We start from the raw sequence: 12,500 nt of genomic DNA, 5'->3' as shown, positions 1-12,500 counted from the left end.
GTTTCGTCACTATCGTGTTTGTTATCATCTTCATCGTCACTGTCAAGAGTATCATCATCCTACCCATTGGCTGTTCCACCTTGCTATAGCATCCCTACCACCACAACCATTATTGTCACCATAACCATCACAACCACAACCACCATAACTGTCACTACCATCTCTCTACCATAACCATCATAACCACCATAACCATCACCACTATCACCATAAGCACCATAACCCTACCACGATCCATGTCACAACATCCCTTCTCCCACTTCCCCACCTTCCCCCTCCCTCCCCGGGCATTTCTTCACATCCGGGTCACACAGTCGTCTAGTATGTTGAAGCGCCTCGCGTGAGATATAATTGTACGTGAAGACAAAGCTTAATGGTTCTTCACTCGTCTAAGCTCTCCTCTTGGGATCGGGAGGGAGGGGGAGGGGGGAAAGGGGTGGTTGGTGGAGGGGAGGGAGGATGGTGGGGAAGAGGGGAAGGGGGGGGTTGGTGGAGGAGAGGGAGGATGGTGGGGAAGAGGAGGGGGGGGGTTGGTGGAGGGAGGGAGGATGGTGGGGAAAGGGGAATGGGGGTGGGGGTTGGTGGGGAGGGAGGATGGTGGGAGGGAGGGAAAGGGGTGGTTGGTGGAGGGGAGGGAGGATGGTGGGGAAGAGGGGAAGGGGGGGTTGGTGGAGGGGAGGGAGGATGGTGGGGAAGAGGGGAAGGGGGGGTTGGTGGAGGGGAGGGAGGATGGTGGGGAAGAGGAAGGGGGGTTGGTGGAGGGGAGGGAGGATGGTGGGGAAGAGGGGAAGGGGGTGGAGGGAGGGAGGATGGTGGGGAAGAGGGGAATGGGGAGGTTGGTGGAGGGAGGGAGGATGGTGGGGAAGAGGGGAAGGGGGGATGGGGATGGTGGTGGGGGAGTTTTTGTTATCAGTGGTGGTGGTGGAGTTAGTGATGGGGATTTTTTGTTATTAGCGGTGGTGGCGGTAGTGGTTGGAGTTGGTGGCGGTGATGGTGGGGATGGCGGAGATGTTGGCGGTGGCGGGGGAGTTTTTGTTGGTGAAGATGGTGGTGGGGATGGTGGCGGAGGTGTTGGTGAAGTTGGTGGTGGTGTATCTTCTCCTATTTTTCTCATATTATTATTATGATCTTTATTATAGTTGTAACTGTTATTACTGTTAGTGTTATAATTACTATTGTTTTTCTTGTTGTTAGAATTATATTAATACTTATTATTATATGTAGGCTGAATAGGCAGCAAAGTCATAGATAAATATATAGATAAATATATACAGATAGACATACAAGTAAACATAATGCATGCAAACTTACAGACAGACAGAAAGACAGACAGACAAAGTAAATAAATGTGGTTAACCCCCCCTCTCACCCTCACTCACCCCCCCCTCTCACCCTCACACACACCCCTCTCTCACCCTCACTCCAACCCCCCCTCTCACCCTCACTCAACCCGCCCCTCTCACCATCACTCACCCCCCTCTCACCCTCACACACCCCTCTCTCACCCTCACTCAAACCCCCTCACCCTCACTCAACCCCCCTCACCCTCACTCAACACCCCCCCCCTCTCACCCTCACTCAACCCGCCCCTCTCACCCTCACTCACTCCCCTCTCTCACCATCACTCACCCCTCTCACTCCCCTCACTCACCCCCCTCTCTCACCCCCTCCCCCCTCACTCACCCTCACTCACCCTCTCTCTCCTCCACAGGTCTCAAAACCATCATCAACGCCCTCCTGAACAGCATCAAACAGCTCGTCGAGGTCATGACCCTGACGGTGTTCTGCCTGATGGTGTTCGCCCTGTTCGCCCTGCAAGTGTACATGGGGATCCTGAAGAACAAGTGTGTCAAGAATCCGACGACCAACCTTACCAATGAGGAGTGGAGTGTGTGAGTATTTGGAGTTTTTTGTTATGGGTGATTATTATTAGTATTAATATTATTATTATTGTTATTTCATTGGCGGTGAGGGGTCCTGTTGTTATTGTTGTTGTTGTTGTTGTTTTATTTTGCTTGAGAGATATATTAAGATGTGTATGAGAGTTTTTTTTTATATGGGTGATTTTTTTTCTTTTGTTAGTGGTGAGGGGTTGTGTCTTTTTTATTATTATGTTTGCGAAATGTATCAAAATGTTATGAATAGTCTCTCTCTCCCTGTCTCTCTCTGTATGTCTCTTTCTCTTTCACTCCCTCTCTCTCTCTGTATATCTCTTTCTCTTTCACTCTCTCTCTCTCTCTCTCTCTCTCTCTCTCTCTCTCTCTCTCTCTCTCTCTCTCTCTCTCTCTCTCTCTCTCTCTCTCTCTCTCTCTCTCTCTCTCTCCCTCTCCTCTCCCTCTCCCTCTCCCTCTCACTCTCCCTCTCCCTCTCACTCTCTGCTTCTCTCTCTCTCTCTCTCTCTCTCTCTCTCTCTCTCTCTCTCTCTCTCTCTCTCTCTCTCTCTCTCTCTCTCTCTCTCTCTCTCTCTCTCTCTCTGTCTCTCTCTCTCTCTCTCTCTCTCTCTCTCTCTTCCTCTCACTCTCTCTTTCTCTCTCTCTCTATCGCTCTCTCTCTCTCTCTCTCTCTCTCTCTGTCTCTCTCTCTCTCTCTCCCTCTCTCTCTCCCTCTCCCTCTCCCTCTCCCTCTCTCTCCCTCTCTCTCCCTCTCTCTCCTCTCTCTCTCTCCCTCTCTCTCTCCCTCTCTCTCTCTCCTCTCTCTCTACCCTCTCTCTCTCTCTCTCTCTCTCTCTCTCTCTCTCTCTCTCTCTCTCTCTCTCTCTCTCTCTCTCTCTCTCTCTCTCTCTCTCTCTCTCTCTCTCTCTCTCTCTCTCCCTCTCCCTCTCCCTCTCCCTCTCCCTCTCCCTCTCCCTCTCTCCCTCTCCCTCTCCTCTCTCCCTCTCCCTCCGTCTCCCGTCTCCGTCTCCCTCCCTCCGTCTCCCCTCCCTCCCGTCTCCCTCTCCTCCCTCCCCCTCCCCTCCTCTCCTCCCCCCTCCCTTTCCCCCCCTCCCTCTCCCTCCCCCTCTCACTCTCACTCTCACTCTCACTCTCACTCTCACTCTCACTCTCAATCTCTCTCTCTCTCTCTCTCTCTCTGTCTCTCTCTCTATCTCTTTCTCTTTCTCTTTCTCTCTCTCTGTCTATCTATCTATCTATCTATCTATCTATCTATCTATCTATCTCCCTCTCTCCTCCCTCTCCCTTTCCTTCTCTCTCTCTCTCTCTCTCTCTCTCTCTCTCTCTCTCTCTCTCTCTCTCTCTCTCTCTCTCTCTCTCTCTCTCTCTCTCTCTCTCTCCCTCTCTCTCTCTCTCTCTCTCTCTCTCTCTCTCTCTCTGCCTATCAGATTTATTATTATTATTATTATTGTTTTTTGAATAACTGATACGAGGCTTGTCCAGCTCGATGTGTTGTGCGTTGAATATATGCATGTTATGCGAAATATGCCTGAGTTATGGCATCAATTATGCCGTAAAATGGTTATATGTAATCCATTTTCCTATAATGGTAGCATTGGCTTTGAGTTATTCGCGGGAATAACAATCGCTCCGGAAATGGGCTGGAGTACTTCCCGCTCCGAGACGCTGTCGTTTCACACATATACACACACGTATGCACACATTTGCACACATATTCACATATACACATAAACACATAAACACATATATGCACACATTTGCACACATATTCACATAAACACATAAACATATATATGCACATATTTGCACACATATTCACATAACCACATATATGCACACATTTGCACACATATACACATATACACATATACACATATACAAGCACATATGTACACATACACATACATATGCACATATTTGAACACATACACATACATGTGCACACGTTTGCACACATGCATATACATATGCACACACTTGCACACATACACATGCATGTGCACACGTTTGCACACATACACATACATATGCACACATTTGCACACATACACATACATATGCACATATTTGCACACACACACATACATATGCACACATTTGCACACATGCATATACATATGCACACATTTGCACACATACACATACATATGCACACATTTGCACACATACACATACATGTGCACACATTTGCACACATACACATACATGTGCACACACTTGCACACATATACATACATAAGCAAACATTTGCACACATGCATATACATATGCACACATTTGCATACATACACATACATATTCATGTAAGGAGTATGTAAATTATTTACAAAATACAGATTAAAGCATTCTTCTGCTCCTCCCTCTCTGTTCCTTCCTCTTCCACCCTTCTCTCCTATTATCCCTCCCTGCCTCTCTTCCTCCCTTCCAACCTCACTCTCTCCTCTTCCTTGTTTTCACGTCCTTCCTTCCCTCTTCCCCTCGAATATCCACACATACACATACCTCACAGTCAAACAAACAAACAATCGCACAAACCGTAAAAGAAGAAGAATGAGAATAATAAGAATAATAAGAGTAGGAATAAGAAGAGGAAGAAGAAAAGGAAGTGGAAGAAGTAAGAGAAGAAAAAGAAGAAGAGGAGGAAGAGTAAAAGGAAAAGGAAAAGGAAGTGGAAGAAATAGAACTAATAGTAGAAGAAGGAGAAGAGGAAGATGAAGAAGAAGAAGAAGAAGAAGGAGAAGGAGATGAAGAAGAAGAAGAAGAAGAAGGAAAAGTGGAAGAAGTAGAAGAAGAAGAAGAAAAAAAGAAGAATGCGTCCCGCCCGCAGTCGCCAAGGCTCCCGCGACGGCCCAGCGGAAGGCCGAGAGACTCGACCTCATCCGGTGCGTAAAAAACACTTCGCTTCGTGGGCGCTGTTAACATGGCGTCGGCGGAGAGAACACATTCGGATAAGACGGAGAGGAATGTCTGTGTCGGGGAAGGCGAGGAATGGTGGATCTTAAAGGTGGTGATTGAAGAGGGTAGTGATGATTGAGGTAGTGATGGGAATGGTGATGATTGGGGTGGTGGTGATGATAAAAGGGGTGATAATGATGATTGAGATGGAAATGAAAGTTATTATATAATGATAAAATTGGTGGTGAAAGAGGGTAATGGTGATTGAGATAGTGATGAAAAGGGTGATGATTGGAGTGATGATGATAAAAGGGGTGATGACGATGATGATAGTGATAGTGATGAACATTACGATAGATGATAAAGATGGTGATTAAAGATTATAATGATGACTGTGATAGTAATGAAAATGATGATTGGGGTGGTGATGATGATGAGAGCGATAATGATGATAATAATAATGAAAATGATAGGAATAGTGATAATGGTAACAAAGATCGTGATGAATAACGAATAATAATGAAGAAAATGGCGATAGAGTCGAAAAATGCTGATGTTCATGGTACTCTTCCTACAGGATTGATGCTAGTAATTACAAGCAACGATGGTCATAATGGTGATGCATTCCCTTCCCTCCCTTGCCTTCCCCTCCCTTGTTCGCTTCCCTTCATTTTTTGTCATTATTTTTCCTCACTCCTTCGCTTTCCATCTGTTTTTTTTCTTGCCTTCTCTTCCCTTTCATTTTCTGTTCCTTTCTTCCCTTCATTTTTTATCGTTATTTTTCCACACTCCTTCGCTTTCCATCTGTTTTTTTTTTTCTTGCCTTCTCTTCCCTTTCATTTTCTGTTCCTTTCATTTAATTTAGTTTCATTTCATTTCCTTCTCTCCCTACCCTGCGCTTCCCCTCCTTTCCCTTCCTTCTTTACCTTCTCTTTCCTTTTTTCCTTTCCTTCCTATAACCCTTTCCACCTCCCTTCCCCTCCTTTCCACCTCCCTTTTCATCACCTTTCCCTTCCCAACTCCCCCCATCCCATACCCCTTCCTCTCCCCTTCTCTTCGCATTTCCCTTCTCCATAGCCCTTCCCATCCCACACCTCCTACTTTCCCTCCCCATCCCACACCCCTCCACTCCCCTTCCGCATCCCACACCCCCTCCTCTCACTTCCCATCCCACACCCCCTCCTCTCTCCTTCCCATCCCACACCCCTACTCTCCCATTCCCTCTCCCTCCTCCATCCCACATCTCCTCTCACTTCCCTTCCCACACCCCCTCCTCTCCCTTCCCATCCCACACCCCCTACTCTCCCTTTCCCTCTCCCTTCCCACACCCCACTCCTCTCCCTCCCCATCCCACACCTCCTCTCACTTCCCTTCCCACACCCCACTCCTCTCCCTTTCCCTCTCCCTCTGCAAAACACTGACAGGAAGGCAGCCGCGGGATGTTGGAGAGAGGGGGGGTGAGAGGGGGGGGAAGGCGGCTTCGGGAAAATTATTTATAAATGTTGAACCGCCGCCAGACCGAGGGTTCTCTCCTGGAGGACGGAGGCGTAGCGGTTGTCGCATCCGTCAGCCTCGCAGTTGTAAATCTGGAATATTTCGTTCCGGGGAAGCTGGGGAGAGGATGAGGGGTTAGATGGATGGGAGGGGTTAGATGGGGGGAGGGAGGGGTTAAATGGATGGGAGGGGTTAGATGGAGAGAGAGTGGATGGGAGGAGGGGTTAGATGGAGGGAGGGAGGGGGTGGGAGATGGATGGGGAGGGGTTAGATATGGGAGGAAGGGTGGATGGATAGGAGGGGTTAGAGGGAGGAGGGTGGAGGGTGGAGGGGTTGCGCATAGGGAGGGGGTTAAGGGAGGATGGGGAGAGGGGAGTTAGAGGGAAGGAGGGGAAATGAGGGAGCGATGTGATGGAGGGAGGGGTTAGAAGAAGAGGGTAAGGAGGATGGGGGGGAGGGGTTAGAGGGAGGGAGAGGGGAAGGGAGAGGGGAGAGGAGGGAGGGTGGGATGAGGAGGGGAATGAGGAGCCTTTGGAGGGAGAGAGGGAAGGGGAGATTAGAGTCAGGGAGGGGGAAATGGGAGGTTAGACTAGGACAGGGGAAAAGGGGAAAGGAGGAAGGGGATAGGGAAAAAAGGAAGTGTTTGATTTTTGGAGGGTGGGAATGGGAAGAGGGGGAGAGGGGAGAGGGAATAAGGAGACGTTTGGAGGGAGAGGGGAAGGGGGAAAGGGACTCTCGGAGGGAGGGGGAAAGGGGAGAGAGAAAAGTACAGAAAGAGGGAGAAGGAAAAACTGAAATTGAAATCCTTTATTTGGTCTCTGAAATTGTCACATAGACATAGAGGATGATACATTGCAAAATATTGCAGACCGGACCCCTTTAAGGCATCACAGGAAAATAAAGGTTTAGAACACCCGCATAAAAAAAATACATAGAAAATAACGAAAAATGAAACAGACCTGCAGAAAAATACGTAGAAAATAACAAAAGAAAGAAAACAAGAAAAATATATATATACAAAAAAAATGAAAAAAAAAACACACATTAAAGTGAGATTCCGATAGGAAGGGGAAGGGATGGAGAGAGAGACGGGGTGGCGAATGGCTAGAGAAAGGAAGGGAGATAACTAAGGGAGAAGGCGAGGAATTAGCATTAGGAAAAGGGAGGATGGAGGGAGGTGGGGAGAAGGGAGGATGAACTAGACTTGGGAAGGGGGGTGATAAGGGAGAGGAAATAGGGGAAAAGAGGAGATTATGGGTTAAAAGAGCTTAGGAAAAGGGGAGGTTTAAGAGGGAGGAGAAAGGAGAAGGGGGTTGGGAAGTATGGGGAGAGGATGATAAAGCACGGTGTGGAATAGACGAAGAAATTAGGGAGTGAAGGGCTAAAGGGAGTAAAGGAAAGAGGTGATGGATGATCTGTTGATTTGTTTGCTTTTCTATTTATTATTGTTTTGATATCAGTGATGTTTGACATCTGCAATTTAATCCTCTTCCCTCTTTCTCTCTTTCTCTTTCCCTTTCCTTCTCTCTCTCCTTCCCTCCCTCTTTCTCTCACTCCCTCTCTCCCTCCCTCTCTCTTTCTCTCAATCCCTCCCTCCCTCCTTCCCTCCTCTCCCTCTCTCCCTCTTTCTCTCACTCCCTCCCTTCGTCCTTCCCTTCTTCCCTCCCTCTCTCTCTCACTCACTCCCGTCTTCCTTTCCTCCCTCCCCTTCTTCCTTCCCTCCTTTCCTCCCTCCTTCTCTCCCTCTCTCTCTCACTCCCTCCCTTCTTCCTTCTCTCCTTCCCTCCCTTCTTCCTTCCCTCCCTTCTTCCTTCCCTCCTTTCCTCACTCTCCTCTCACCCTTCTCCCTTCCCTCCTTCCCTCCTTTCCTCCTTTCCTCACTCTCGCTCTCTCACTCCCTCCTTCTTCCTTCCCTCCTTTCCTCCCTTCCCTCCTTTACTCCCTCCCTCACTCCCTCCCTTCTTCCTTCCCTCCTTTCCCCCCTTCCCTCCTTTCCTCCCTCCCTCACTCCGTCCCTCCCTCTCTCACTCCCTCCCTTCTCCCTTCCCTCCTTTCCTCACTCTCACTCTCTTTTTCTCCCTCCCTTCCCTGCCTTTCCTCAAGCTCCTCCAGCAGTCTCTTCAATAAATTAAAGCGAATGGCAGTCAGGACCTAAAATGTTATAGGAATATAAATGTCTCTGCTTGCCATTTCTCGAACGTGTTAACTGTAGCTGGCTCTAGGCCCTTTCCTCCTCCTCCTCCTCCTCCACCTCTTCCTTCTTCTTCTCCTTCTTCTTCTAGTTGTTGTTGTTGTTGTTGTTCTTCTTCTTCTCCTTCTTCATCTAGTTCTTCTTCTTCTCTAGTCCTTGTTCCTGTCTCCTCCCTTTCCTTTTCCTCTCCTCTCCCTCGTTCCCATCCCCTTGTCTTCTCTGTTTTTTCTAATTTGAATTCTCTCCTACTCTCCTACCTCCACCCTTCTTTCCCCTTCGCCGCCCCCTCTTGTCTCCTCTCCTCACCTTCTCTTTCTCTCCATCCTTCATACTGCACTTCTCAACCCTCCCACCCTCCACTTATTACCTCCCTCCACCTATTCCTTCCATCCCCATCCCCATTTTCTTCTCTTTCCACCTCACTCTCCTTCTGCCCCTCCCCTCCTCCCCCCATGAAGACATCCAGCCCCGCTCTTGCTACAATCTTTAAGGAACACTCTCAACTCTCACCCTCCTTCGCCTCCGCCAGCCCACCTACCGCCCACCTTCCGCCAGCCCACCTTCCACTCCCATCTACAGCCCACCTTCCGCCAGCCCACCTACCGCCCACCTTCCGACAGCCCACCTTCCGACAGCCCACCTTCCGACAGCCCACCTTCCACCCCCATCTACAGCCCACCTTCCGCCAGCCCACCTACCACCGGCCCACCTTTCACCCCACGTCTACAGCCCACCTTCCGAATGCCTACCACCCACCTTCCGCTCCCATCTACAACCCGCTTATAACCCACCTTCCTACCTTCGGTCCCCATCTACCGCCAGCCCACCCTCGGCCCCCACCTACCGCCCACCTACCGCCCGGTCTCCTGCTACCCACCACCCACTTAGACCGCCCACGTTCGCCGGTTGAGAGCACGGCTGGGCTGGGGAAGCTGCAGGAAACTATTGTTGGGCGCTGAGTTCAGTCTGTATCTGTCTAATACGCTCTCTCTCTCTCTCTCTCTCTCTCTCTCTCTCTCTCTCTCTCTCTCTCTCTCTCTCTCTCTCTCTCTCTCTCTCTCTCTCTCTCTCTCTCTCTCTCTCTCTCTCTCCTCTCACTCTCTCTCACTCTCTCTCTCTCATCTCTCTCTCTCTCTCTCTCTCTCTCTCTCTCTCTCTCTCTCTCTCTCTCTCTCTCCCAATCTGTCTCTCTCTTTCTCTCTCTCTCTCTCTTTCCCTCTCTCTCTCTCTTTCCTTCTCTCTCTCTCTTTCCCTCTGTCTCTCTCTCTTTCCTTCTCTCTCTCTCTCTCTTCCCCCCCTCTCTCTCTTTCCTTCTCTCTCTCTCTCTCTCTCTCTCTCTCTCTCTCTCTCTCTCTCTCTCTCTCTCTCTCTCTCTCTCTCTCTCTCTCTCTCTCTCTCTCTCTCTCTCTCTCTCTTTCTTTCCCTCTCTCTCTCTCTCTTTCCCTCTCTCTCTCTCTCTCTTTCCCCCTCTCTCTCTCTCTTTCCCCCTCCCTCTCTTTTTCCCTCTCCCCTCCCTCCCTTCCCCCGCCCTATCTCCCTTCCTCCCTCCCTCCCTCCCTGCCTCCCTCATTTTTTCTTACTTTTTCTCTCAGACGGCAAGGAAGTGCGAAAAGTAAAGGATAGAGGAAGAAAAGGAAAACGATCGGGAAGGAAAAGATGAAATACCGAAAGTTACGAATTTAAAAAGTAATCTATAAACAGAATGCTATAGATTGAAACTAATAGAACGGTATTGATAACAGCAGTGCCAAGCGGAAGGGACATGAATGAAAGAGTGAGGGACAGGGCGCGAGTGCCAGGGATGAATGAAGCGCGAGTGGCAAGGAACAGGGATGAATGGAGAGCTCGAGGGATGGTAGCAGAGGGGAACTTGGCAGGGTTTTGCGGTCCGTACGGTGATGGCAGGGGGGATGGGGGGTAGGGAGACGGGGGTTGGGTAGAGGTGGCGATAAGGGAGGGAAGGAAAGGGAGAAAAAGGTAATAGGAGGGAAGGGAGGAAAGAGATAAGGTAGAGAGAGCAGTAAAGGAAGGCAAAATAAGGGAGGTAGCGCAAAATAAGGGGAAATGGAGAGGGGAGAAGATGGAAGAGAGAAGGGAGAAGAAGAAAGATGGAGGAGGAGCAGAACGGGGCAAAGAAAGGCGAGAGAGAGAAAAGGGGAGAGAGCGATGAGGAATGGAAGAAAAAATAAAGAAGAATAGAGAACAAAGAAAGAAAAGGAACAGAGAGGGCCAGAATGAAGACTGGGAGTTTGGGGATATTAAAGAAAGAGTCTCAGTGATTGCGAAAAAATGTAAATGATAAAATACAAATATGGGAAAGTAGGAAGGGAGGGAGATGGGGGGTTGGGTAGAGAGGTGGCAATAAGGGAGGGAAGAAAGGAGGGAGGGGTAGGGAGTAAAGGGGTTTTAAAGGAGTTAAGGGGATCGGAGAGGCAGGGGAAAGAGGAGGAGCACGGGGGGGGGCGATGGGGAGGAAGGGGTTTGTGTAGGGTGGAGAGGATTGGGAAAGCAGGGGGAGGAGGGAGGGAGGTGAGGGATACATACCCTCATTTTAAGATTTTATATGTGAACCGAAATCATCTTGTAAACATACCACATAAACATATATAGCTGCCATTAGAGAGGATATTTCTCATATTAAGAATTTATATGTGAACCGAAAACATGCCACATAAACAACATAGGACATAATCTTCAAAACATCCCATGGCATACCACAGATCATGGCCCCTTACACATCTAAAATGTCTACAACCATTTAGAGAAAATTACAACCCTTAAACCACCCCACAGCACTACAACCCATACATAAAAGTCATACTACAACCCCATCAGCAATCTCTACTTTAACCCTCTTTGAAGAAACTTGTAACTTATTTTAATGCTCAACGTTGCTATATTTGGATACGGAATTACAGAGAACAGGGCATAAACACCCCTGTGTTTGGGATGCATAAAGGTGGTGGGATTCGAAGTGCCATTTCAATAATTATAAAGTTAGTCGTAGTTCTTTGGAAATTCGCCTTGTTATTCAATCGGTTGGGAATATATGCGTGAGGAGTGATGAAGGAGAGAAAGAGAGGAAAAGGAAGAGAGGGGTAGAGAGAGAGAAAGAGAAAGAGAGAGGGAGGGAGGAGGAATACGGAGGGAAAAGAGAGAGAAAGAAGAGAGAGAGGGAGGGAAGGAGGAGGAGAAGGAGTTGTACAGAGTGAAGGAGAGGAAAGAGGAACAGAGAGGAGTACAGGAAGTAGAAATAAAGAAGGGAGAGGGAAGGAGATGGAGGAGAAAGAGGAAGTGGAGCCAAGAGAGGTAAGAGAGGGAAAAGGAGAAATATAAGAGGAGATGGCGGAAGAATAGAGAGAGAGGAGAGGGAAAAAAGAGTCATCATATGATTCATTGTTTTGTAGAGTTATTTAGCTGTTATTTTTTGTCACACGAAGCAACAATATACGTAGATATATAATAGATAATATGTGTCAATGTGTGAAGAGGGGCATTTGTGTTGTAAATCTCACAGTAATCTGTATAGATAAGTGTTCATTTAGTTTTATGCCCGACCTTTCCAAACAATTTTTCCCCACCTACCTATACCCTAATCCTCACCAATTTAACATTCACGATAAATGCTATACATGCAGCGGTGCAAATACCCCATTTCCTCCGGCTCTTCCTGATGGCTTAAACAAAGGGTCTATGAATAATGTTCGCTGACGTTGGCAATGCTGCTTAATGCCGAGGGATAGAAACCTAAGATACAGAAATCGCCTGTAATCTCGCTGGCAACGTTGAATGCAGCTGAATGCCGGCTCTTGATTTTAATGCGGGGGATGATAGATGGGGGTTTACGTACAGATTATATGAAGAATTAGGAGAAATAGGGCGGATATTGACCTTTTTTGGGGGGTATTGACCTTTTGTTCGTTTTTTTTTTCTCTCTTCTCGTTTTCTCTGTTTAGTTTTACCTTCTTTGGTTATTTCTGTTTTGTTTTGTTTTTTATTATTATTCGTTTTAAATTTCGTCCTTTTCT

The 12,500-nt window shown here is 48.1% G+C and overlaps 1 protein-coding gene across 1 annotated transcript in view; it reads left to right on the top strand.

Moving 5' to 3' along the window:
- The window catches only part of LOC113818717 (sodium channel protein 60E-like), a 299,991-nt gene that overhangs the window by 185,543 nt on the left and 101,948 nt on the right, over positions 1–12,500 (top strand). Inside the window, exon 6 of the mRNA XM_070130151.1 lies at positions 1,712–1,892. Coding sequence (XP_069986252.1) covers positions 1,712–1,892 — 181 coding nt within the window. The remainder of the gene's footprint in view (positions 1–1,711; positions 1,893–12,500) is intronic.

Source organism: Penaeus vannamei, chromosome 15 (genome assembly GCF_042767895.1).
Source record: "Penaeus vannamei isolate JL-2024 chromosome 15, ASM4276789v1, whole genome shotgun sequence".
Lineage (NCBI taxonomy): Eukaryota > Metazoa > Arthropoda > Malacostraca > Decapoda > Penaeidae > Penaeus > Penaeus vannamei.
Note: the sequence above shows the minus strand (reverse complement) of the source record. Positions and strands in the feature narration are given on the sequence as shown.